The 27,229-nt window shown below is 43.4% G+C and overlaps 3 protein-coding genes across 10 annotated transcripts in view; 2 read left to right on the top strand and 1 right to left on the bottom strand.

Moving 5' to 3' along the window:
* Slc7a6 (solute carrier family 7 member 6) overlaps positions 1 to 5,060 on the top strand; it is a 36,059-nt gene extending 30,999 nt beyond the window's left edge. For 5 of the 6 annotated variants that reach the window (XM_028768506.1, XM_028768509.1, XM_028768505.1 and 2 more), the window contains 2 exons: positions 476 to 659; positions 1,150 to 5,060. In XM_028768506.1, the coding sequence (XP_028624339.1) occupies positions 476 to 659; positions 1,150 to 1,244 (279 nt within the window). In that variant the 3' untranslated portion in view covers positions 1,245 to 5,060. The remainder of the gene's footprint in view (positions 1 to 475; positions 660 to 1,149) is intronic. The other variant, XR_003711555.1, reaches the window with a different exon arrangement.
* Slc7a6os (solute carrier family 7 member 6 opposite strand) lies at positions 5,020 to 13,987 on the bottom strand. Its single transcript, XM_028768511.1, has 5 exons — positions 13,796 to 13,987; positions 13,432 to 13,695; positions 9,005 to 9,214; positions 7,047 to 7,167; positions 5,020 to 5,763 (listed from the first exon to the last, which is right to left on the bottom strand). Exons 1-5 carry the CDS (start codon positions 13,985 to 13,987, stop codon positions 5,636 to 5,638), a joined length of 915 nt encoding a protein of 304 aa, XP_028624344.1. The 3' UTR covers positions 5,020 to 5,635.
* A 94-nt stretch (positions 13,988 to 14,081) lies between these two features.
* The window catches only part of Prmt7 (protein arginine methyltransferase 7), a 47,350-nt gene continuing 34,202 nt past the window's right edge, over positions 14,082 to 27,229 (top strand). The window contains exons 1-4 of one of the 3 annotated variants that reach the window (XM_028768512.1): positions 14,082 to 14,159; positions 15,465 to 15,660; positions 20,014 to 20,050; positions 23,894 to 24,043. In XM_028768512.1, coding sequence (XP_028624345.1) covers positions 15,566 to 15,660; positions 20,014 to 20,050; positions 23,894 to 24,043 — 282 coding nt within the window. In that variant the 5' untranslated portion in view covers positions 14,082 to 14,159; positions 15,465 to 15,565. Of the gene's footprint in view, positions 14,184 to 14,262; positions 14,334 to 15,464; positions 15,661 to 20,013; positions 20,051 to 23,893; positions 24,044 to 27,229 lie in introns of those variants that run through there. The other 2 variants (XM_028768513.1, XM_028768514.1) reach the window with 2 other exon arrangements.

Genomic DNA, 27,229 nt, shown 5'->3' with positions numbered 1-27,229 from the left:
CTTTCTTTCTTTCTTTCTTTCTTTCTTTCTTTCTTTCTTTCTTTCTTTCTTTTCCTCCTCCTCCTCCCCCCCTCCTCCTCTTCTTCTTCTTCCTTCTCCTCCTCTTCTTCCTCTTCCTCCTCCTCCTTCTTTTTCTTCTCCTCCTCCTCCTCCTCCTCTTCTTCCTCCTTCTCTTCCTACTTTTCCTTTTTCTTTATCATCATCAAGATAGGGCCTCATGTAGTCCAGATTAGCTTGGAACTAACTATGTGGCCAAGAGAGCTCAACATGGACAGCTCATGCTGTCTGTGCGAGGATGGCAGATCCTCCGGAACTGGATTTACAGACAGTTGTGAGCTGCTGTGGGTGCTGGGAATTGAACTTGAGTCCTCTGGAAGGGCCGTCTCTCCAGCCCTAGGTCCTCTTCTTAAGGTGCCTTTGATTGAGCTGTGATCTATCATCCCACCTCACTAAATCTCACTCTCCTCTGTTTCAGCTGAGCCTCTTTTTTCCCATCGTGTTCTGCATATGCTCCTTGTTTCTGGTGGCCGTACCCCTCTTCAGTGACACCATCAATTCCCTCATTGGCATTGGGATTGCCCTCTCTGGGGTCCCTGTCTACTTCATGGGTGTTTACCTACCAGAGTCCCGGAGGCCACTCTTCATTAGGAATATTCTGGGTGAGTGTCTCTTTGCTCCCATTTGCCCCCGTTGTTTGTGGCTGAGTGCTTATGCTCAGGGATAAGCAGAGGCTACCAACTCTTCACCTTACTTATGGCAAAGGTATAAAACCTGGTGTCCCATCATACTTTTTTTTGCGTTCTATTGTAGGGCTAAAGCACTATTTGTTTTTTAGTGTTCTTGGGTTTCTTGTATTTTTTGAGACAGAGTTTTATGTAACTCAGGCTAATCTTGGACTCACTGTGTAGCTGAGGATGACCTGAACTCTTCATCCTGCCTTTACCTCTCAAGTGCTAGGATTACAGGTGTGTACCATCACATCTGAGAAGAAAAGGCTGGGTGTGGAATGGAGAGGCTTGTTGGCTGTAGGCTTTGTGTGCCTAAGGGACAGGTGGGAAGGAGTCTGATATCCTTTCAGCCTTCTGGCATTGAGATTGTAACTGTAGCTGAGTATGTTTGCTAAATCCTGTGCTTCTTGTTTTCATTTAGCTACTGTCACCAGAGTAACCCAGAAGCTTTGCTTTTGCGTCTTGACTGAGCTAGATGTAGCTGAAGAGAAAAATGTTGAGAGGAAAACTGACTAGAAGCCAGAGATGACATTCCCTGAAGCCCATAAGGCTGTGACCACAGCCACCAAAGACCAGTTCCCTAAACCTTCTGGATTAAAGGAGCCTCTTGGCCTACATTCTGTAAGGGGGCTCAGGGCCAATGCTCTCATTGGTAAGCTATGGGAAGATACCGATCAGGCCAGCCTGAAGATGGGGGACTTCAATGGGAGGGGAGGTTGGGGCAGGGGACTGATTAGTTTTACTTCTGATGAGTAGATGCAGCCCTGAAGGAATATTAGATTGACAGCTCTGGCTCTTGATTCACAGCTATTTGTAGTTTAAACCAGGAGTCTACAGTGGGGCTCCTTCATGGGAAGTTTTCCTCTGACCAAGTCTGACTTGATGTTTAGAGGTCTGAAATGCTACCATTTCTTCCTGTGGCTCAAAATTCTTCCTTGAGGAGAGCGTTGTATTCCCTGTTTTGTTTGCTGGGTAGGTGTTATTTAACTCACATGGGATCAATGTGTGCCTCCTTTCCTGAATTCCACAAGAGGATCAACACTCCCTCCCTGGAATGTCACGCTCAAGCCAACAGTAAGCTTGATGGGAAGAAGACTGTTGAGGATCTAGGCATGAAAGTCCTCTAATTTGTGGATCCGAATGTTGGGGTATCTTTGGGATCTCACTGCGTATAGACTATCCATCTCCTTGAGGAGGTGCTGCCTGTCTGACTTTGCTTCAATCATATTAGCAGTATTGTCAGGATCCTTAGGCAAGGAGGTGAGTTTCTGGCTCATAAAGGAATTTGCCTGGGCTACTTGATTGTGCCCTTCCTAGTTGAATCCATGGTGCTGTGGAGCCCTTGAAACAGGGCCGAAAGAAAACCTCACTACTCCAGCCGAGTGGAGCATCTACTACCTGGACAAGCCACAACTGTCACCAAATTTCAACTCCTGTATTTCATTATTTATTGATATTTAATCCAGGACATCAGTTGTAACAAACCATTAGTGATCATTTGTCTACAGGATGCAATAAGTGAATTGTGTTTGGAAAAAGTATCTTAGCTGGCCTAGTGGCACACATCTGTAACCTGAACACTTGGCATGGTGATGCGTAAGGAGTTTGAATTTGAGGCTAACGTAGGTTACATAATTTCCAGGTAGCCACTCTGGAAAGATCAGCCAAGATCTTGTCTCATCATATACCTGTTATACTTTAATATATAGATAAGTCACATGTTATCATTTGCCTCAGATCCAGCAAGGACAGATGAGCAACTTCATGAGTCAGAAGTCTGGTAATACTGCTATTTTGAAGGACAATCCTTTGTTTTGTTAAGACTGTAGATCTTTGTTCTTCTTGATATAAAATAAATCTTTGGATTTCTGGTATGAATTGCTGGAGGCCTGGAATGTTCTGCATATGGTGTTATGCAAAATTCAGGTAGATATCTGATTCATCAGTTGTCATTGGACTCCTGGATTCAAGTCATCAAATAGTTTGTTATCGTTAAGAGCTTGTGTGAGATTTCCTATGTATGGACTCACAAAAGCCCACTCTGCTGGACGTGGTCATTAACTTTCTGAAAGCACCAAGCTTTGTTTACACTCTGAACCATCTAGGGTCATGGGAAGGTATACCTGCTTGCCTTCTCTTGCCCAAGGGCTGGTGAGATTGAAGTCTCAGAAAATGCTTGGTACTTGTGCATCTACTGTTTTCTTCCTGTGAAGATTGATGAAGACTGTAAAAGAAAACAGCTTCAACCTCAACCTGGCTCCTGGTAAAGGGGAGAAACAGCAAATTCTGATGATCAGACTAGGCTGCCAGTTAAAGCCAAAACAACGGGCTTGGATCTTTGAGAGCAGTATGTCTACACTAGATTATACAACTATCTTGATGCCCTTAGACACTGCCATCTTGGACATGGAAGAACCTGCTCTGCTGTCTTGGCATTCCTTGTGGACATTTTTTCTTTAAGCTTTAGAGTTTGTGAAAAATACAGATAGTAACTATGAGGCAGTCTCCCAGTACCAAACTGGCCCTAGATGCACAGGAGTAACCTTGGATATATGCTTGCTCAATAAAGACTTAGGGGAGTATGGTCACAGTTGCCATTGGTTCTGGGCATGCATCTGTGAGAGGGTGACATTCCTACTGTCATGGGTTGGGAATCCTGTCTGATAAGGAGTTTTGTGTAAAGACTGACTTGCCTAGACCGTACAAATATGATCCATATCTGAGCTAAGCTGGCATCCATTCCAAGGCTCTGCTAGAGCAAAGGTTTTAAGCAAGTTATGACCCTGGTTTTAGAGGTCTTTGGCCCTTAACCAGCTAATCCTAGGAATTTGCTGCCCTCCAGTGGTTTCTGGAAGAAGGGAAAGGGACCTCACACTGAAGGTGCTCTAATACTTGCTAAATGAGCCATGTTCTCCTTAACACTTGACTGATTTTTTCTTTCTGAGCTGAACACAGCTTCCCCCAGGAACCCTTTCTGTGGGAAAGAAGCCAGACCTCTACAGCATTTAAGCTTGATAGTGGAATTCTTCCCACCAGGTCTTTTGAATCCACCTCCTGGTGTGCTAATCCCACTTATAGTGGTACAGTTTGTTCCCCTTTTGTAGTGGGTACAGCCTGTGAAGTTGTCAGTCCTTTAATGTTAGCATAACAGTGAGCACACTGTAGTGGCAAATAGAATTTCAGTCCTGTTTGTATGCCTACAGATCAAGATGACTAGTGCTGGATATCACATTGCTGTCTATTGCTCAAAACACTGAATTGTTTGTTGATACTCAGAGTGAGATAGTTTTGTTGGTTTGATTAGTTCCAATAACCACTTGAATATACAAATTCGATCACTTTGACAAGCTTAATAACTCCTTGTAGGTGTGTAGAGAGGCTTATGAACTTGTAAGTACTAGGAAGAAGGCATCTGTGTTACTTTCCCATGCATCCATCGCAGGAAAAGAGGGTATTAGCTGAATTGAATGTTGAGTGTTACTTCCCTACACTTAGTGTCTCCTACAGTAACTAGTCACATGTAGCTAAGTTAAAATGAAAATCTAGCCAATTTGGTAAGTATCCATGTGTTATACCAGCACTTGGAAGTTTAAGGCAAGATTGCAACTTATATTAAAAAAACAAAAACCTCTCTCAATACTGGCTGTGGTGGCTCATGCCTTTAATTCCAGCACTAAGGAGGTAGAGGTAGGTGGATCCCTTTTAATTTGGGAAGCCTTGTCTCACCCCCTGCCTTCTAATCAAAATTCCTTGAGGTTTCTCAGTTGCCCTCCTATTTTAAGTGCTCAATAGCCACACGGCTGCACTGTGCATACACAGAACATGCTGTGGATGTTCTTTATTGGACAATAATACATCTAGGGCTAAGGCAGCTGAGATTTTAGAAAACAAGGGGAAATGAATGCTGAGTTCTGGTGACAGTGTCCTATTGATGATACAGTTGGCCTCCTGTGATTGTGAGCCCTGCATTTACTAATCTAATTGTAGATATAAAGAAATGTATTTTGGGGAAATGTATGTATTCTAAACATGGACTCTCCTCATTCCCCAAAGAGTTGTGGTATAACAATTTAGTGTTTACATTAGATTTTTATAATCTGAATACTGTGTCATCTTATGTAAGGGACTTGGACACATGGTGGTTTTTGGTAGTCCTGGAACCACAGAATGAGGGACAACTGTAATGGCTTGAGTGAGTGTAAAGTTAATTCTGAACATGTATCTCACTAACCTCTCCTTTTTCTATGAGGAAAACACCTAAAACAATTAGATTTCAAAAAGAATTGCTTGCTTCTGTGTAAAATAAGTTTTTATTAAAGAGTATCACATTCATATGTACTGTTCCTTGTTGGTACTACTGCCAAAAGGTGATAGCAGTCTTTACAACCATTATCAGAGTCTAAAGGGGTATGGGGGAAGACCGGACCTCCCAGAGCTCAAGGCAGGGGAGCCACTGTTGTCCTTGCAGAGATCATCTCCAGTCAAAGGGAATAGGCTTCACTGGGAGGCAGGTACTTCCTCCTCCTGCCAGCTCCTTTAGGCCTGAGCATAAAAGTAAAATGACAAAAACCACCAGGGCTGGAGGTTTTACATCATTTTATTTTCCAGATTGCAAGATCACTTCTTTTTTTTTTTTTTAAATGCCCAGGCTGGCCTAGAACTTATTGTGCAGCCTAAAGGCTGGCCTTGCATGCTCAGTGCTCTTCTTGGCTCCCAAACTCTCCAGTGCTGGAATTATAGACATGACCCAGCATGCTTGGCTTCACTTGTCACTTATAAATGGAAGTCCTCACTGTGCTGGGGTAAAGTTTTTCTTTCCACACGTTCAGTTAGGAATTCTAAGATGACAACTCTGTAGTCAGAGTCTTAAAGGCCTGTGGAAGAATCTCACAAATTCCAGCAGGCCATCAGTCTGAATCCAGATCATGGGAACTGTCATAGCCAAATTCCTTTTGTACATCCAAAGGGTATTTGCTCCACACTGGTCGCCTGCAGCTTCTTTCCTCCTCGCTGAGGCTGTTGTATTCATCAGAGCCTACAAGGAGATAAAAGATTGTATTTTTCCATTATAACATACTTGCTCATACAGAAAATTATGATAAAGAACTTAGACAACTTCCAACAGTCAGCTCTTGCCTCCTATTATGTGGGTGTTGGAGAATCAAACTTGGGTCATCAGGCTTAGCAGCCAAATGATCAAGGGTCAGAAACCTTTTTTAAAAAAGATTTATTTGGTTTAGGTAAGCATATTGTATACTGTTGCTGCCTTCAGACACACCAGAGGAGGGCATTGGATTCCATTAGAGAGTTGTGAGCCACCATGTGGTTGCTGGGAATTGAACTCAGGACCTCTGGAAGAACAGTCAGTGCTCTTAACTGATGAGAGCCATCTCTTCAGCCCAGATCTTTTTTTGTTTTGTTTTGTTTTGTTTTTTCGAGACAGGGTTTCTCTGTGTAGCCCTGGCTGTCCTGGAACTCACTCTGTAGACCAGGCTGGCCTCGAACTCAGAAATCCGCCTGCCTCTGCCTCCCAAATGCTGGGATTAAAGGCGTGCGCCACCACTGTTTTGTTTTTAAATCATCTCCTTCCCCCCACTTTCTTTGAAGATTTGTCTAGACCTCACTGCTCTGCCACCTCAGCAAGTGCTGGGATGACAGGTATGTCCTACTAGAGCCATGTAAATACTTTATCTCTTTTTTAAAATTAATTTATATGTACGTGTTATGTGTAGCGGTCAGATGACAACTTATAGACCTTGGTTTTCCTTTTACGGAGAAGATTCTACCAACTCACGTTGCCAGACCTTGCTGGCTTATAATGTTAAGACCTTTTGTTTGTTTTTTGAGAAAGGGTTTCTTTGTGTATCCCTGGGTGTTCTGGAACTCTCATTTTAGACCAGGCTGTCCTTGAGCTCAGATACCATCTGCTTCTGCCTCCCAAATGGTGGGATTAAACCATATGCAATTTTCTTACTTATTTTTTAAATGTATTAGTGTTTTCCTTGAATGTATGTATGAGCACATGTATACCTCTGGTACCCACAGAGGTCCGAAGAGGGAGTCAGGTTACCTGGAATTGAGTGGAATTAAGGATGGGTGTGAGCTGCCACGTCAGTACTAGAAACAGAACCCACATCGTTTGTAAGAACAGCCAGTTTCTCCAGAAACAGTGCCGTTTCTCCAACTCAGTTAATACGTTCCCTAGCAGTTCCCCTGTAGAGAGGGGAGCCACCCATATGCAGGCAGCCCCATCAATTCATCATACCTTCACCTCGATCGTGACTCCTACCAGTCCCACACCATCCGGGTGCTACTCACCTCTGGAATCTTCATCTCTGTCACTGCTTTCTTCATCTGGGTACTCATTGCGCCAATTATTTTCACTGTTTTCATCATCTTCATCTTCATAAATATCTTCTGGCTGCTCAGCATCATTCACCTGAACATCTCAACATAAACATGAGTTTAAGTCCAAACTCTATAAGTTATGCTCTTATGGGACGCTATTGGCAATGCCATCTTGGGGAGAGTCAAGTAAAGGTACCATGTAAAAAGGCAGACAAGGAAGAGTTTGACTCTGCTATACGAGAGACTAGGTAATCTTTTTTATTTAGTATAGAATAAAGTTCTTATTCAGGGCATGGGGAGCAGAGTTAAGAGGGCAGTAGAGGCAGAGAGAGGGAGAAAGTTGAGAAGTAGAGGCCGGCCATGAGCATGTAGAGAGAAGGGGTGAGGGGACAGAGGGATCAAGAGAGCAAGAGCAAGACTAGGTAATCTTAGGCCCAGATCAATAGTCTAGCTACAGATACCATATCCCAATGCCATTAGAGGGGAATGACTGTGAAGTAGCATTCATGAATGGCCAGGTGGGAGAGGGTTTTACAACTGTGGATAATGCCAAAGGTTAGGACCAAAAACTTCAGGGTATGTGGTAGAGGAAAGGAGGAGTAGAGATCACATCGTGGTGGTCTAAGGTGGTGCCTATCCGCACTAGTTAACAGTGGCCTCCAAGGGCACCCACAGACACATGCAAACCCACTTAGGCAGACAGATACATAGACTCACTCATACATACACATAAACTGGGGGGGGGGGGACCTCAACATTTATGGAGTCGGGACATTAAGGAAAATTTTCTTCCCTTTTTTCTGAGACAGGGACTTACTATGTAGCCCTGGCCAGCAAGGAACTTGCTATGTGTAAATCAGGATGGTTTTATAGAGACCCACCTGGCTCTGCTTCTTAAGTGCTGGGATTAAAAGTGTATGCCAGCATGCCTGGCTTTTCTTGAAATTTAGCATGTTTTTGTGGGGGTTAGAGAGATGACTCAGTGGTTAGAGCACTTAATGTTTTAAGAGGACCTGGGTTGAATTCCTAACACCTTCACGTTGGCTTACAATTATCTGTAAACTCCACTGCCAGAAGATGTAACTCTCTTCTGGCCTCTTGGCACCAGCATGCAAGTGATGTGCAGATATTCATGTAGGCAAAACCTCCATAAAGTTTTTTGTTCTTACTCATGTCTGGTTTTATTGTCTCAAGGTTGTGATCAAAACTTTCAGAGTAAGTAGTCCAACATATTTGCTGTATTGAACTAGGGTTTCTACAAAGGATTTAGAATAGAGTTTTCCTTCCAAGCAAAAACAAGAACTAGAAAAATGTTTATCAAGAGAGGAGTCTATAGCTAGGTGTAACGGTACATGCTTATAATCCCAATATTGGGGAAGCTGAGGAAATTCAGATTGCCACGAGTTAAAAGCTTGGGCGACATATAAGGCCTGCTTGGACTACACTGTGATATCCTTTTACAAAAATAAAAAGGGCTATACAAGCTTAAGTAGCAGTTCAGATATCCGGAAGCCATTTAAAAGCTGGGTCGGCTGGGTAGCCTGCCTGAGATCGAAGCAAATGGGCGGTAGAGACAGGATCCCTGGAGTAAGCTGTCATTAGATTAGTTGTAATTGGCAAGCTCTAGTTTCAGTGAGAGACCCTGCATCAAGGAAGACACTCAATGGGCTATATGAGATCCCATCTCTCCCCCTTACCCCCCCAAAAAGGACAGTAAGATGACTTAGTGGTTAAACGTGCTTGCCACCAAACCTGATGACCTAAATTGCATCCCAGGAGTTCACGTGATACAAACAAACAAATTATCCACACATGCACCATGCATACACACTAAATAAAATTGATTTTGAAATTTAAAAACAGGAGTGGGGTCTAGGAAGTAAGTAGTACCTCACTCACTATCCCCTTTTCCTCTTGGACCCCCTTACCAGCTCCCACTCCTGGCTGTAGGGCTGCACAGACAGGATGTTCTCGATCCACCCTGGAGAGGCCATCTCCATATAGTAAATGTCATAGACATAGTCATCACTGTGCTTTGGTTCCTCCTGGTGTTCTACTTGGGATACATCCTCGGATACAGTCAGCCTCTCACGGATCAACTCTACAGAATTGCAGAGGATCACATCTGGATCAGATGTCTACAAAGAAACCAGATGACAGAGATTAAGTCACAAATGAGGACTCTAAGGATTTTAAAGATTGGGTAATAGCTGGGCAGTGGTGGCGCACACCTTCAATCCCAGCACTTGGGAGGCAGAGGCAGGCGGATTTCTGAGTTCGAGGCCAGCCTGGTCTACAAAGTGAGTTCCAGGACAGCCAGGGCTATACAGAGAAACCCTGTCTCGAAAAACCAAAAACGATTGGGTAAATGAAGGCTGTTTTGAGACAGTGTTTTACTCTATGTAGCCCTGGCTGGCCCCAGGAACTTGTTATATTGACCAGACAGGTTTTGAACTCCCAGATTTTTCTATGCCTCTACCTCCTAAATACTGGGATTGCAAGTAATATTCAAGATTCTTATCCTCACACACTTGTTTCCTTCTACCTGCTTCTACAGGTCTCTGAGCACTCTTTGCTATTATGTTCTTCCTTTGGAATCCATGTACCCATATAGGTTTCCTGGTAAAAACCTGTTAAAATATGTCATCTGGCTTAACCTGACTGACTGATATCCTACATGTAATAAAAAACTCACCTATAATCTCTATGCTAGAAAGAAGTGCTTGAAAACAAAGGTTCCAGAACCCGGCCCAGGTTAAGATGTTTTCCAGCTTCTAAAGGCACTCTGATAGCACAGGTCAGTGTGAAAGTGCAGGGAAATGCTACAGATGGCTCCTCCTCAACAAGTTCATTACAGAAAGCTACACAGGTGCAACTAGCAGCCATACAAAAGTAGGAATGTTTCACGACTAAAGCACACAGAGAGACTGATGCTGTCACATTGCTCTAAAGCCACCAAGGAATTAGTGAAAACAAGTTTAGTACAAGCTTTGCTCCTTCAAGCTTTTTTTTCTTTTGCTTATATGAGTGTTTTGCCTATATGTATGGATACACACCATCTGTATGTATGCTGTCCTCAGAAGCCAGAAGAAAGTGCTAGATTCCCTGGGACTCGAGTTACAGATGGTTGTGAGCTGCCATGTGGGTGCTGGGAATTGCTCAGGTCCTCTGCAAAGAGAACTCAGTGCTTTTTAATCTGTCAGCAAACTCTCCAGTCCAGCAAATTAAATAACCAATAAGTTTCTAAGACTAACACAACTGCCAATCAGTTTTATATTCTTAGCAAATTAACCAGCTTCAGTCTACTTACTTTTGGGTTGTAGGTAAATGGAGTGATTTTTTTTTCTCTCCAGTTCTGAGACTGGAATTGAGGGCCTATGTAAACTGCATAAAAAGCTTTATCACTGATAAAGCTTAAAACTCCTAGTTTACTTTTAGGTTACTGTGTTTTTTCATGAACAGACATTGCTTTTATAACTTCTGTTACTAGCCTGGACTTCGTATGTAGCCCAGACTTGCCTCAAACTCATGGACATCCTACCTCAGTTTCCTCAGTGCTGAGATTATAGGCTTTGAGCCACTATACTTTGTAGAAAAATTAATTTCAAAAAGTTACAATTATTTGTGTGTTCTAGTTAACTGTAACTGTCAACCTGACATAGCATCGAGTCACCAGTGAAGAGGATCTCAAAAAGGGATTGAGTAGACAGGTCTGTACCATTGCCTGAGCAAGTGGTCTACGGCTACAAAAGAAACTAAACAAGCTTGGAAGCACTTTCCAGCAGGGCATAGCTGCACACACCTTTAATCCCAGCACTCGAGTGGCAGAGGCAGTCAGATTTCTTGGAGTTTAAGGCCAGCCTGGTCTAATCAGAAAAAAAAGTAAAATAGTTTCCTTTCCAAAATAATTTTATGGCTGGACATCACCACCTACATGATGTACACGGCACAGTGCACATGGGAATCCTAGGGGGCTGAACTCAGGTTTTACCTTTACCTGCTGAACAATCTTGCCAGCCCTCAGGAAAACTATTTTTAATATTTGCATACATGCTTACCCAGATTTTCAGTTATATTATACAGACCATTTTCCATTGTTAGACACATGTGTTTCACATGTTGCCAATCTTCAATGTTATCAAAGGTGTCGACTGTACTCCATTTGGAGTGGAGTGACAATCAGTTTTAAGGTGCCTTATGTGGGTGCTGGGAATCTTCACGGTGAAACAGCAAGTAAACTGCTGAACCATGTCTAGAGCCCTGTGCATACCCAGTTCTTGAACTAATACTTAGCAGTATCACAATATTTCATTTCTGCATTTGAAAAATGGTGATAACCTTGGAGAAAACAAGCCGTTATCCAACTTCACCACCATCATTCCAATTAAAAACATAAATGACTCTGAAAAGCACCAATACTTAACACTATCTGAGGGCTACATGTCAATCAACCAAGGGAAGGAACGTGCTGTGGTCCACTGACTATAGGTTCAAATTATCTTTCCTAGGAAAAATAAATCCATGCAAAGTACCTGAAATAGTAGATTTCTGTAAAGCTTAGTTACCTGTAACCTATGGAATGCAGAGACTGTAGTTTTACCTGGTGCCTTCTTACTTTCCCAGCTGTTCTGCTTCTAAATTAGCTGTTCTCAACCCCATGGGTAGTGACCCCTTTGGAGGGAGGGGTGTTGCATATCAGATATCCTGCATATCAGATATGTACAGGTCATAACAGTAGCAAAATTACAGTTATAAAGTAGCAAAGTAATTTTATGGCTGGACATCACCACAAGAGGAACTGTATTAAAGGGTCACAGCATTAGGAAGGCTTAGAACCATTATTCTAAATTCTTCCCAAAGTGTACTATGCTTGTTTTTCATGGACCACCTCATAAGAAAACTCTAGTTGCATCAGCTTATGTAATATTTAATCACCAACACAACTTTAAGCACACAAATCAGTTGGAGGTGCACTGGTGCAAGCCTTTAATCAGTACTTTAGGCAGAAGCAGGCAGATCTCTGCTGAGTTCAAGGCTAGTCTGGTCTATATAGTCTCAAAAAAATCAAAACAAGCCGGGCAGTGGTGGCACACGCCTTTAATCCCAGCACTTGGGAGGCAGAGGCAGGTGGATTTCTGAGTTTGAGGGCAGCCTGGTCTACAGAGTGAGTTCCAGGACAGCCAGGACTACACAGAGAAACCCTGTCTCGAAAAACCAAAAAAAAAAAAAAACGAAAAAAAAAAAAAAAAAAAAAAAAAGGTGTGGGGATGTGGGGCTGCTTTGCGCTGTCCAAAGCAGCTGACAATGATTTGCCTCATGCCCTAGCAGAGGTGAGTTTTGCCAGCTGCAGATAGTTTCTGCGATTGTGTGACATTTGGAATTCTGTCAGTGGGTATATATAAATGCTAGGTCCCCATCTTCAGGGAGGTTGGTTGCGGATTGTTAGTAGTCCTACTCAAACAATAAATAAAAAGAAAGAAATTAGATCCAGAGATCTCTCTCTCTCCTCTATCTTCTCTCCATCTAGTAATAGGAGGTGAAGGGGGGGGGGGCTGCGAGGGGATAAAGGGTGAGAAAAAAAAAATAACTCACAAGTGGCAAACACCAGCTATAAGCAAAGAAGAAACAAGAAATTAGATTCAGAGATCCCTATCATATCTCTCCCTTTTATTCTTTTTCCTTTCTTATCTAGTGATATGGGGGGAAGGGGAAAGGGTCAAGGGTAGGGGGAAGAACCCACAAAGTAGCAAAGACTAGCCACACTCCCTAGGCATTGCAAAGCCCAAACATACTTAGCAAAGTATCTAGCACAGTAACAAGAAAGCAACAGTATCTTTTGTTACTGCCATAGTTCTTTACTTTTATTGAATTGCTTATCTAGGTTAAGTCTTGGGAGTATGATTATTTTGAGTATTAAAGGCCTGATCAATCACACCCAAACTTTTTTTTTTTTTTTGAGACAAGGTCTCACTATGTAGTCTTTTTTGGCCTGGAAACTCAGAGATTCACCTGGCACTGCCTCCCAAATGCTGGGAAGGAAGGTGTGTATTACAACACAAAAAGAGAAAGAAAGAAAACCAATCACGAGGGGGTGTGGGTGGTACATGCCTGTAATCTCAGCACTGGGGCGACTGAAGCAGGAGGACCACTGTCAGAGGCCTGCTTGGGCTACAAAGCTGGTACTATGCCAACCTGAGCTACACAGCAAAACTATCTCAACAAAACAAAAACAACAACAAAAATCAAACAGGTAAAATCAGGTCAACCTTTAGGGTGGATCATCCATTCTTAAGCTTACAGCGTGTATGTTCTAATAACTGCCTTTGGGAGCAGAGCAGACATATACAGTACTCACCTTGCAGTCTGTGGTAGCAGCCTCTGGGTCTTCCTCCTCGCGGATCAGGTCCAACAACTCGAAGTCTGCGTCCCCGACAGCTTCTGACTCACACTGAGGCTCCAAACTGTTAGAGGTTCCCGAGGATCGGTGGCTGGAGACTACCCTGTAGCGGCCCTCTTTACGGACCTCGCGCACCGAAGCACGAAGATCGCGGAGGATACGCAGGTGGCTACTCCGGGACGGGCGCAGGGCAGCCCGTACAAGCTGCTGGATTGGCTCCTCCTGAGGGGCGACAGGAAAAGGACGACTGCCTCAGCAATTGTTTGGATGTGGGCAGCGTTCAAAGATCGCATCCACAAAGAGTCCATCCCCCTTCTCATACCTGGGATCGCACCGTAGCAACCAACTGGAAGACATTTCTCTCCTCCGCTGTCTCCTGACGCTCTGGCGTCTCCTGAGCAGACGACTCGACCTCGTCGCTCCGGAGGCGTTTACAGGCCAGCACGAGAGCCTCTGCGGGCTCCGCGTTGCGCTTCCGCTTCACGCGCAACACTGCAGTCCTGCCGGCCTCCATAGCCGCAATCGCGGAGTACTGTGGGAAGGCGCGGGGTGCGACGGGATATACATCTAGTTCCGCAGAGGGCCGTGCCTCGTGGGACGTCACTCTACGCCCCGACGCCCCGCCCCCAGTGGGTGAGCCAAAATGGCCGCGGGATCGGCGGCGAGTGGAGCGCTTCCCACAGCGGGTGAGCTGTTGGGCGTGCTGGGAGGTAGGGCCGTGGCTGGTCCTGGGTGCAACCTGGACCTCTTTTTTAGGGCTCTGGCATAGGGCTCTGGCGTGGGAATATTCGGGTTTCCGGTGTACTTATCTTCTGGACTTCTCCAGAGTCCACGTGGAGTTGTTGAAGCACCTTGAACAGGTCTGCCCCAACAGTCCGCGTGGGTGATTGTTCTTTCTCAGACTGTTGCCGAGCGCAGAGTAGGGTCTGAGGCGCAGGGGTTGCGCTAGGAGCCTCGCCCCAGCCACTCAAACCCGGACCTCAGTTGTATGCAGCTCCTCCAACCCAACCGGGAACGGTTCGGTCCCGGAACCGTTCAGGCGGTTCTGATTCGGGATGCCTTTCTCAGTCGGTGTTCTCGGTAGTTGGAAACCATTCAGTTCACAACACTTGCCCGGCGCAGTGCCATAAGTGTGTGTACCCTAGGTAGACATGCTTTTGATGAAAACCCTGGAGTGACCCTCAGTGCATTTTTAAGTGTATTTTTAGTTAAACCCTAGCGACATCACAGATAAGTAAGTGTCCTTAATATGTCGAGGAATAACCACTTCTGCATTTTTACGTTTAATGTTAGCTCATTGCTTGGCTTACCCTGCCTTCTCACATGCCTTCACTTGAGGGCTGGACCTCGATGAACTTGTAGGGGGGGCCCTTTTAATTATGTTGGAATTTCGGAAAAGTGTCAAAACTTCCAAACAGCATTATATATTTACTGTAGGATCACCCCACCCCCTTTATTTTTTCCTAAGACAGGATCTCATTGTGTAGATGTGATGGGCATGGAACTCATAGAGATCCTCCTGCCTCTGCTTTTCTTGTGCTATATACACCAACACATTGTCGTATTTTGTTCTTGTTTTATGACGAGGTCTCACAGCATAGCCCAGTCAGGCATCAAACTTCAGATCCTTCTGCCTCGGCTTCCTAAGTGCTGAGATTGTAGACATGAGCTACCACACTGGCTTTTATTATAGTTTTTGATGGTATATCCTGTATACAAAATGAAAGTACTCTTGCTAGAAATATTAAAATACTGACTAATTTTTATTTTGAGATTGGCTGTCACTATGTAGTTCTTGCTGGCCTAGAACTTGCTATCTAGACCATGTTGACTTTGAACTTAAACAGAAATCTGCCTGTCTCTGCCTTCCAGAGCTGAGGCTGACGGTCTATATTATCATTAATAAAAAAAATTTTAAGTAACGTTGACATTTTTGTCTGTTTCTTGATTTTTTTTCCTCTTTGTTTTCTTGTTCTTTGTCTCTATCCTAGGCGTTATAAGTGATTAGGCTTCTGATATCGAGATCTATTCCTAAGAAGTTAAATTGACAAGCCCACATTTCTGTGCAAACGTTGAGGAACCACTTGGCAGCATGAAGGTCTTCTGTGGTCGTGCCAATCCAACCACAGGATCCCTGGAGTGGCTGGAGGAGGATGAACACTACGATTACCACCAGGAAATTGCCAGGTACCAAGGGTTGCTTGTCAGCCGGCTACAGGTGTATAGGGCTCATGGATGTTAATTTAGTTTTGAAGAAGATTGTGGAGATTTGTTTTCTGAGCAGTTGAGATGCTAGGAGAACAGAACACTTGCTAAGAGCAGCGAGGGAAGTGACTTGGAGAAAGGACAGTGAGTGGTTCCTGCAGTCCTAACGTTGAGGCAGTAGAGGGGAGAGAGGAAGAGGGGCTTGGAGGAGTGGGAGTTTGGTAACCCCCTGTATGCAGCAAGAGGGGAAAGTTCTAGAAGCACCCACATTTCTCCTGGTCAGATGACTGGCTGGCTGGATGCCCTCCCGAGAGGAGAAGGCGTCATGGTTTGGATACTCCTGTGATGCTCGAGGTAGAAAGAAGCCTGAGTGTGCAGACACAGAATTTGCCGAGTTAGGTAAAGGTGAAATTGAGAGAAGAAGCTGTAGCATCTTAGTGGAAGAGGTTATGGGATGTAGAAAATGGGATTAGCCAAGCGGTGTGAGGTAGAGCCAGAAGGAAAGTTAGGATGGAAAGAGAAGGGAAGTTTAGACTGATACCCATTAGCTGCAGCAGTGCACAGGGATGATGAGGGTGAGCTCTGGCAGTGCAGTGGTGAGCCGTGAGTAGACCTGAGAGATGGTTCTGCACGTAAGACAGTGGGCAGCTCAACCTCTGGTAACTAGCTCCGGAAGATCTGATGCCCCTTCTGGACTCTGAGTGCTTGTACTCACAGGCATACTCATACATGTATGATTAAAAATAAAATATTTTTTTGGATTTTTATCTATTTATTTATTATTGGCTGTTTTTGAGACAGAAGAGGGTGTGTTAGAACTTCCTGCTACTAGAGTTAGACAGTTGTGAGCCACACTGGGTGCTCAGAATCGAACCCTGGTCCTCTAGAAGTACAGCCAGTTCTCTTAACTGCTGAGCCATCTCTCTAGCACGTAAAATCTTTTTTTAAAAGGACTGATGGAGACACAGCTCTGTTGGTAAAAGGGTTATAGGACCTTAGTTCAGTTTCTAGAATGTCCTGGGTTTTGTTTTTTTGAGGTGGAGTCTTTAGCACTGGCTGTCATGGAATTCACTGTGTTGACCAGACTGGCCTTGACCTCAGTGATCCACTTTGTTCTCCCTACCAAGTACTGGGATTAAAGGCTTGTGACACCTGCCCTGCATGACCCCACCCCTTTGAATTTATTAATATGTGTGTGCATGTTTTACCTGCATGTCTGCATGTGCCTGGTGTCTACCAGGGCCAGAAGAGGTCATCAGATTTCCTGGAACCAGAATTACAGATGGTTTGTAAACCACCATATAGGTGCTAGGAATCAAACCCAGGTCCTTTTCAAGAGCAGCAAGTACTCTTTAACTGCCAAGTCACCTCTCGAGCCCCTGGAATCGACATTAAAAACAGAACAAGCCAGCTGTGTTATCAAAAGCTGGTAGGAATAGCTAAAGAGGGGGTGGAGGCAGGAGAATCAAGAGTTCGAGGCCATCTGGGCTACACAAATATAAGCCAAGTGATGGTGGTTCACAGCTTTAATCTCAGCACTTGAGAGTCAGAGGCAGGCAGATCTTAGAGTTTTAGGTTAGCTCCAGTGTGAATTTCAGGACAGCCAGGGCTACACAGAGAAATCCTGCTTCCAAAAACCGAAGGAAAACAAAACAAAAAGTGTGTGTGGTGACAGCTATTTGTAATCTCAGCACTGGAGAAGTGGAGACAGGAGAATCCCTGGGGCTTGCTGGTCAGCCAGTCTAGTCCAGTTGGTGAACTCTAGGCCAGTGAGAGGCCCTGACTCAAAGGAAATAGATAGTATTTAAGGGGATGATTGGAGATTTCCTTTCATCTTTTACATGCTTTTACAAACATGTACTTGTGTACCCCCATACACATGAATGTTCACACAACATATAAAATGGGTAGGGAGCACGTTTTCATCAGTGTGAATTTATCTTAAGTTGCAATCCTAATTAGAACCAAATAAATGCATTTTTCTTTATTCTTAGCTTGGTTGGTTTTATTCTCCTTCAGAAATATCAAAACATTGAAAATAGTATATATGTCCATTAGCATTGGTAGGCAAACCTAAGGCAAATCTAGGGGAATGCAGTGCAGCTGGGAAAACAGAAATGTTCTTTATTTTCATTTCATTCTCCACTGGTGGAGTGATCTTCACAGTATATCACATGAAAAGGGCAAGTGTATAATTACACCTGTGTCAGAAACAAGGTGAAATGTGTTGCTTATTTTTGCAAGCAGAAGCAGGAAGTGTAAACTGATGAAAACTAGCTGTAGACTATTAGCTGCCAATGGTGTGGCTGTGTATTATTATGGCTGATTAGTGTTAACTCGTCACAGAATCACCTGAGTAGCTACACCTAAAGAATTTTTCTGGTTGCCTTGGATGAGGTGGGATGGTGTTTCAGAAACTAGTGTCCTCGCTGTCTTTGCTTGGCTGTCTGTCCTGCTTGCCAGTGAGTCGGTTTGCTCTGTTGCTGCTGCTTCCTTCTCTAACAGCAGAACCAGTGTTTCCAAGCCTTCAAGTGAGAACAGGAACCAGCCACTCTCCAAGGACTTACAGGGCTTCAGGTGTCAGATTGGGACTACTGAGGCACCCCACCTTGTGGACTAAGTAACTACTGGTCATGGACCCTCAGTAGTGACAGCTGTTCTGGGACAAGTAACTTTCGAGACACCCAACCTCAAAGACTAGTAGTTACTTCCTTCTGAAACACCCTTTTTCATCTGGCTGCTGCCAGAAGATGCCACCTCATCCAAGGCAATCAGGAAAAATTTTCAGATGTGGCTACTCAGATGATTCTAATTGTGGCAAGACCTGCCTTACAGAACTACCCACGGGCCAAGCTGGTCTAGAGAATTCCTCATTCAGACTGACTTCCTTTTCAGGTGCTTCTAGGTTCTATCAAGTTGATGGTTGAAACTAAGCAGTCCAGGCTGTGGTAGCATGTCTTTAATGTCAGCACTTGGGGAGGCAGGGACAGGTGGCTTTCCCTGTGTTCAAGGACAGCCTGCTTTGTGTATCAAGTTCCAGGCCAGCCGGGGCTATGCAGTTGAGACTCTGTCTCAAAAACAAGACAGACAAAAACCAGTACAGTGGGACATAGAGACTGAAGTGAGGATTCTGAGGAGGCAGGTAAGTACTCTGAGTGGCAACCCCGGCTTGGGGGAAGAAAGTAAGCACAGGAAGAACTGTAAGATGGGAAACAGTAAATACACATATGACTTCCCTCCCTTTACACACTGTATTTAGCCATTCATTATCCCTTGATGTGATGTGAACTTCTGAGCTTGGTGACACTCACACATACATACACTTTCCCAGTTCCTCTCACTGGTGTGGATGTATGGGCTTGTTCTAAGGTGTACATGTGTTATTCAAGGTTGAGTCACATGTTAGCATTGTCGAGTTCAGGATGTTCATGGTTACAGGTGACTATTACAGGCTATCTGTGGTGGGCTAGTGATCTAGGCCAGCCAGGTAAAGGTGTTTGCCACCAATACAGACAATATGAGTTCAATTCCAAGGGCCCATGTAACTGGAAGGAAAGAACTGACTCCTGTGCATGTCCTTTGACCGCCAGATGCACACACACACACACACACACACACAGGTAAATAGACACAAGAAGAACGTCTGCTCTAAGATGATCCTTTTGCAATAACAAAGAATGACAGTAACTGATCATACTAAATAAAATTTGGGGGCTGACAAGACGGCTCAGTGGGTACAGGTGCTTGCTGCCAAGCCTTAAGACGTGAGTTCAGTTTTTACAACTCACATGGTAGGAGAGCACCACAAAACTTAGTTTGGACCTTCACACATATGCCATGGTGAATGTTTTCCCTGCCCCAAATAAGTAAGTAGATTGATTGATTATTTATTTATTGATTGATTATTTATTTGAGACAAAGTCTCACTATGTAGACCATGTTGGTCTCAAACTCACAGAGATCCACCTGCTTCTGTCTTCCATGCCCTGGGAGTAAAGGTGAGTGATATTTGAAACGCCTAGTTTTTTTAAGAAGAGGGTTTTTTTTTTTTGTTTGTTTGTTTTGTTTTTTTAAAGACTTGGTATATAATTCATACTGGCCTTAAACTTATTCTCTTTCTCAGCTTGAATCAGTTTCAAGTGTGTCCTGAAATGCTTGAGATTACAGGCTTGAGCCACCATGCCAGGCTATTAAAATACTTAAAAATGGATGACACTTGTTCCGTCCAATTGAGGACAGCACTTATAAGTGGGAACTCCCTGATGAGCTCATGCATGTCTTTATGAGCAAAGGTTTCTGACTCACAGTCTCTTTACTTATTTCTTATCTTTTTAGGTCATCCTATGCCGACATGCTACACGACAAAGACAGGGTAAGTGTAAAGTAAACCATACTGTAAGTAAGACAGGGTCTCACTGTATAGCCCTGGTAGGCCATGCTGACCTCCAGTTCAGAGATGCCACCTTTTCCTGCCTCCCGAATGCTGGGATTAAAGCTGTGCACCATCATGACTGATGGAAAGCATAATCTTGCTGTGGTGTTTGGAATCTTGGATCATAGGGTCAGAGACTCCCACAGGAGTTGGGTGTTCAGTGATGCTGAGAGACGTGTGGTATAATAGGAAGCCTTTCAGGAGGCTGTGCTCTGCTTCTGTCTGTTGTTCTTCCTTGGAGCTTGATTAAGGGACAGTTGACCAGGGCTGGGTAGATGGCTCAGTGGATAAAATACTGGTTCATAAGCATGAGGATCTGAATTTGGATACCCAGTTGCTATGTAAAAGCTGGGCATGGCAGTGTCTCTATCCTCAGGGTGGCAGAGGCAGGCAGACTGTAAGGACTTGCTGGCCAGGCAGTCTACCTGAGCCAGTCGCTTGAGGCTCACCGAGAGACTTGGTCTCAAATACTATGGAATTTGATAGAGGAAGACACCCAGTTTCTGTCTTCTGCATGGGCACACATGAAAGCAGGCACATGTACACCTACCCGTATATATAGTACAATTAACATTTAAATGTCTTGTATATTTATTGGAACAATGTAATGTTTTAACTCTGTGTGTGTGTGTGTGTGTGTGTGTGTGTGCATGTACATATACACACATTGTAAAGTGATTAAATCAAACTACTTACAATCTGTCATTTACATACTTACAATTTTTCTTTGGTGATAAGCTGAGAGCATTTAAAATCTACCCTCAATAGAATATGTACTATATTAATATTTGACTGCAGTCACAGTGTTGAGAACTTGCTCACCCTGTGTGACAGACGCTTTCTGGCCTTTGACTAGTGTCCCCTCAGCTTCCAGCCCTCATCATTCTCTACTTCCAGGTCTGTTTGTGTATATTCTACATATCAGTCCCAGCATATAATATTTGTCTTTCTGGGTCTTGCTTATTACTTGTTTCACTTAACAGAACTGTCACTGTTGTCAAAATGTGTCAAAAAGAAATTGCCAAAATTTCTTTCATTTTTAAGACTAAAAGAATACTTTGTCATTTTGGAGGAATATATTTTCTTTGTATATTAGTTTGGTGATGATGCCTCTGCCATTGATCTGAGATCTGGAAAAAAAATGCACAGCCCCTGTCAACCTTACTTGCTTGGTTTAAAAAGAGTATGCTGTAGAAGGTAAAATTCTGAGTCCATCACATCATATTTGTAGAGGTTTCAAAGGACAGTGTTGTAAAGTGCGTTTGGCCATCATTGCAGAGTTACAGTTCATGTTTTCTTTTTCTTATTTGTTGTTTTGTTTTTCTTTCTCCTTTTATTTGAACTGTGGAGCAAGGTACACAGACATATATGTATGAAAATGTTTTAATGAACTTCCCACCCCCATTTTAGAAGGTAATATCTTAACATGTATCCCAAGCTGGCCATGAACTCACTATATAGCCTGGCTGGCTACATACTCATGGTAGTTCCCTGGTCTTGGCTCCTCAGTGCTGGGATTACAAGTCCACACTACCACACTGTACTCCGAAGTCCATTGTTTCATATGTCAACTAAGTTGATAATGATGCTGATGATATCTTAGTTACTGTTCCTGTCCTGATAAAATACTCTGATACAAGCTTCTTAAGGTTCATAGTTAGGAGGCTGTGGTGTAGCAGGCGTGGGTTGTCATGGCTCTGGGAGCTTGGTGCAGATGGTCACAGTGCATCCACAGCACAGAACCACGATGGCTTACCGAGTGATGACACATGCAGCTAAACCTTCCTCATAGTGTTCCAACGGCTGGTAAAGGAACACCTCTTATAGTTCTCTATGTTATATCAAGATTCTTAGTTTTTATTTGTTTTTAGACCGTCTCATTGTGCTGCATTGGCTGGCCTGGAACTCACTGTATAGACTAGGTTGGCCTTGAATTCATACCCATCTGCCTCTGCCTCTTGAATGCTGAATTAAATTCATGTACCATCAACCCTAGCAATTTTATTTTATTAGTGTGTATGTTGTCTGTGCAGATACATATTATGTGCAGGTAATTTTGGAGGTCAGAAGAGGGTATTGTATCTCTGGAGCTGGAGGTGTATTGTAACTGCCCTGTGTGGGATCAGCAAGCATTCTTAACTGCTAGGGCATATCTCTAGCCTTAAAAGGACGTTCTTGAGCACCTTTAATGTATAGACTGTACTGAAGGATCTGCTAATCTTTATCAAATATCTGAGTGTGTTTGCTGAGCTAACTGGGAAAAGGCAGTATTGGTTATTGACAAATAATGTAACATACTCATCTTACTATTGTAGTATCACATTTATGAGATTTTCTGACATTAGTATGACCCATATAGAAAGGGTCCTTCTTTAGAGGGAAGTTGGCCAAGTGACATTCCATGCAGTCAACCAAGCCAGAAATACACTCTCCCTTTTTGTGAGCCTAAAATCTGTCATCAAATTACACTAATCTTTTGACTGCAAACTGTTGCTCAACTTACTTGGAGCTCATCTTCACATTCTCCTACATGACAGCCCAACAGTCAGTCTGTGTGAGCTACCGTGTGAACACTAGTTATCGGGTCTTCAACAAAAGTGGTAAGTGCTCTTAACTGACCAGCCATGGTTCTAGCCCCTGTAAGTGTATGTTTGACATTTTAAGAATTGTTGGAACTTTTTAAAGTGGATGTTTCATCTTATGTTTCCATTACTGATGTATGATGTTTCTCGTTTCCTCACATTTTATCAACATTTGTTATTTTAATGACTGGTATATAGCTCAGTAAAATACTTGCCTAGCATACATGAGGTCCTGAGTGATACCCAGCAGTGGAAAAAGAAATCAACATGTAGTGCTTAAACTTAGAAACACACAACCACCAGCAACAACAAAAACCCAACCCCAAACCAAAAACACTTTTTGTAAGTGGGTTTGCAGGTAAGAATGCTTGTCTTCAAACCTGACAACCTCAGTTCAGTCCCTAGATCCTACATGGTAGGAGAGAACCGACTCTTACAAATCGCCTTGTGATATATACATGTGGCCTAATGTGTGCACATACATTACCCATCCCACATAAATCAATATAAACAAATAAATGTATGTGAAAAATATTTTTAAAATTATTTATTGGGGTTGCAGAGATGGCTCAGTGATGGAGAACACTCCAGAGGACCCAGGTTTAGTAGAGTATTCAGTGAGCACATAAAACAAATTTAGTTGTGCAGGTAGGAAGTCCTGCTCTGGGACTGACAGAAGCAGATGTTCAGGATTTCTAGAAGTTGGCTGCTGCAGTGGCAGCGGCATGACGGGGGTTGTCTGTGGGCCCCTGCTTTCACCTCTCAGTGAATTAGTGCTTAGGTTTTGGTGCTGCTCTGAGGCACCAGAAGGCTGTATGTTGGGGTACTGGGAGAAGAGGGCCTGGAAGCAGCTGCCTGATCAGGAAACTGATCAGAACTTCATTCCTACAGGAAGGACGTACTACTCCCTCCTCCTACCTGCCATTCACCCTCTTACTTTCCCTATTTTCTATACCTAACAGTTAAAAAGGACAGTGGTTTGCAGACTCTCCAGCATTCCTAAACAGAAATAGATGATAGGGCAAAGAGAGAATCACTTACTACAGGGCAGGAGGCTGACTCATGATCTTGGAGTCTTGTCTAGCTCAGCTGGCAAGTGCTGACATCTAGAGGCTAGACAGGACATAGCGTCTACCTATATATAGCACCTTTTTACTTACTTACAATGTATGACGTGACAGATATTTTTCTTTTTTCGTAGAACATAAAATATTACCAGGGTATCCGGGCAGCTGTGAGCAGGGTGAAGGACAAAGGACAGCAGGCCTTGGTTCTTGACATTGGCACTGGCACAGGCCTCTTATCAATGATGGCGGTTACTGCAGGGGCTGACTTCTGCTATGCTATTGAGGTAAGTGGTGCTCCTTGGGTATGTGTCATCTAACATGGGAAGGCCTTCAGGTCCTTGAGGTTTCCTGGTCTGTTGACAAACACATGCCAAGCACATGACCCCACACAAAGAGATGAGTCAGATGGGGTTCCTTTCTCCAGCTGGTTTTTGCTTTTTTTTTTTTTTCTTTTTTCTTTTCTCTGAAACAGTGATTCTCAGACTTGGCTGTGGGCTGTGTGAGAATCCCTGAGGAACTTAAAAAAAATAGTTATGTCGGCTGGGAAAATGGCTCAGTGGGAAATGGTTCAGGGTCATCTTCTTCTTATGAAAATGTAAGTAGTATACACTATATCAGGAAATGTGGTAAATGAATAGCAGTAGCTTAAATAATATAAAAGTTTCACTCATACAAAATCCTGAGGTAACAGTAGAATGTGTTTTACTTAGACTCCTTCTAGCTGTCCACCCTGTCATCTTTACAGTGTGGCCTCACCTCAAAGTATCTGGGACGGTGTGACAGACAGATGAGTGCTTAGAGGTACGACTTGTCCTGGAAACCTGATAACCTGTGTTTGACCCCTGGATCTCACAATGAAAAAAGAGAATAGAGTCCCAAGGTTGTCCTCTGACCTCCACATGCACTCTGTGGCACATGTGCACTCATTTACACGCATACACACTGTTACACACGCGCACAATAACAAACAGTATTTATTTATTTATTTATTTATTTATTTATTTATTTTGTTTTTTTGAGACAAGTTCTCTACATAGTCCTGGTTGTCCTGGAACTCACTGTATAGACCAGTCTGGCCTCAAACTCACAGAGCTCCATCTGCTGCTGCACCCAGCCTCAGTGCTGGGATTAAAGATGTGCGCCACCACACCACACTTTTATCAATATCTTTGAAAGATGAGCGAGCTGGAGAGATGGTTCAGTGGTTAAGAGCACTGACTGCTTTTCCAAAGGTCCTGAGTTCAATTCCCAGCAACCACATGGTGGCTTAGAACCATCTGCAATGTGTGTCTGAAGACAACTACAGTGTACTCACATAAAATAAATAAATAAATCTTAAAAGAAAAAAAAGATGAGCATAGGCTGAAGAGATAGCTCATGGTTAAGTACTGCTCTTATAGAGAGCTAGCACACATGGCTGGCAGTTCACAGTCCCGGCTCCAGGGGATCCAATATCTTTGACTTCTGGTGTCCTGGTACTCATGTGTACATAACCCACACAGACACACAGATACACACACACACACATACACACACACATACACATACACACACACAATATAGAAGCATGTGCACTATACCTGGCCTAAGTTAGATATACGTAACCTGGGGTAGGAACAATCTATTTGTGACTGGATAGATGGCTTAGAAGTTAAGAGACATCAGAGTTCCTTCAGAGGACTTGGGACTTGGGTTCAATTTTTAGCATTTAGGTGGTGTTTCACAACCATCTCTAATTTCAGTTCAGGGGATCCAGTGCCCTCTTTGACCTCCACAGGCACCAAACATGTGCCATATCATGCAAATATATATATTTGCATGATATGGCACATGTTTATATATATATATATATTTATGTGGGCAAAACCCACAAAATGAATAGGCTAGTCGTGGTGGAACACACATTCAGTCCGAGCCAGCACTTGGGAGGCACAGACTGAATGATCTCTGTAAGTTTGAAGCCAGCTTGATCTACATATGGAGTTCTAGGATAACCAAGACTAAATAAATCTTGTGGCCCCCTCCCCCCCCAAATGAAAAAAATTGAAGATAAATGGGTAAAGAAAATTTAAAGAAAAAAAAAAAGGTGTTTAGGAGCTGGAGATACAGCTTAGTTAAAAGCTATTGTGGGGTATCTACTGGAGAAGACTGCTCAGATGTGGATTTAAGCTAGTATAAAGACTTCATTAGACAGAGAATACTGTGCTGTACTGTGTAGATTCCAGTTTACCCTGAGCCTTTCTCAGTGTAAGCCTGGAAGCACAAAAAATATGTCCTGGGGTTGTGTATTTCAGTTAGCCAGAAGTGGAGCTACAGAAGTCAAAAAGTGAGACTTAGAAACTATCCCAGAACTGTGGACTTGGGTGGGTGTGGCCCATAGGTTTTTGTTTTAGCAGGTGGTACAGCCTGTGTGCTGAGGTTTTTAGCTGAATGGTACTTTCATCATTGGGTCTGTTGTGCACACACCCATACACATAATTAAAAATAATTTTTAAAAAGAGATCATTAAAAAAATCTATTTGAGCCGGGCGGTGGTGGCGCACGCCTTTAATCCCAGCACTTGGGAGGCAGAGGCAGGAGGATTTCTGAGTTCGAGGCCAGCCTGGTCTACAGAGTGAGTTCCAGGACAGCCCGGGCTACACAGAGAAACCCTGTCTCGAAAAACCAAAAAAAAAAAAAAAAAAAAAAAAAAATCTATTTGAGATCTCCATGGGATCAAATCCTGAGTTATTGTCTTGAATGTCATTGAAAAAAGAAGTATAATACTACATTATTTTTAGTAGGCAGAAATTGGAATCAGCCTAGATGTATGTAAGTAGATGATAGAAAAGCAAAAAGCATCAACATGCACACAATGGAATTTTACACAGCCATAAAGAAATGAAATAATGATGTTTAAACTGGGCATAGTGGTGCTCACTTATAACCCTAGTACTTGGGAGAGAGAAGCTTAAGGCCACCCTCGGCTACATGACTTAATTCAAAAATCCAAAGTAAGGAAACAACACCAACCAAAAACTAAAGCATTACTAAAGTGTTGAGCAGATACAAAGAAGTTACGTTTTAGAATGATTCCCTTGATAGCTTCAAAGTACATTTTGTTATCCCTGTTACAAACGAAGGAGCCAGGACTCTGAATTGTTAAGGGCTTAGGTCCTACAGTCAATAAGCAAAAGAAGCATTAGGGAGGTAGCTCATTAGCATAGTACTCGCCTAGCATTCGAGAAGCTTGCTCTTCAGCAAAAATACAAAGAAACAAATAGGAGCTAGACCTGAAGGCTGGACTCTGGCTCTGTCCCCAACACACGCAGAAGGCTGTATACAGGAGGCATGGTGCTCACCTGCCAGCATATAACTAAAAACACACACAGAAGGCTGTATACAGGTGGGCATGGTGCTCACCTGCCAGCATATAACTAAAACCACACACAGAAGGCTGTGTACAGGTTGGCATGGTACTCACCTGCCAG

The sequence above is a fragment of the Grammomys surdaster genome, unplaced genomic scaffold, assembly GCF_004785775.1.
Source record: "Grammomys surdaster isolate TR1022 unplaced genomic scaffold, NIH_TR_1.0 187, whole genome shotgun sequence".
In the NCBI taxonomy this organism is placed as follows: Eukaryota; Metazoa; Chordata; class Mammalia; order Rodentia; family Muridae; genus Grammomys; species Grammomys surdaster.
The sequence above is the reverse complement of the archived record's forward strand: the minus strand, read 5'-3'. Positions and strand labels throughout refer to the sequence as shown.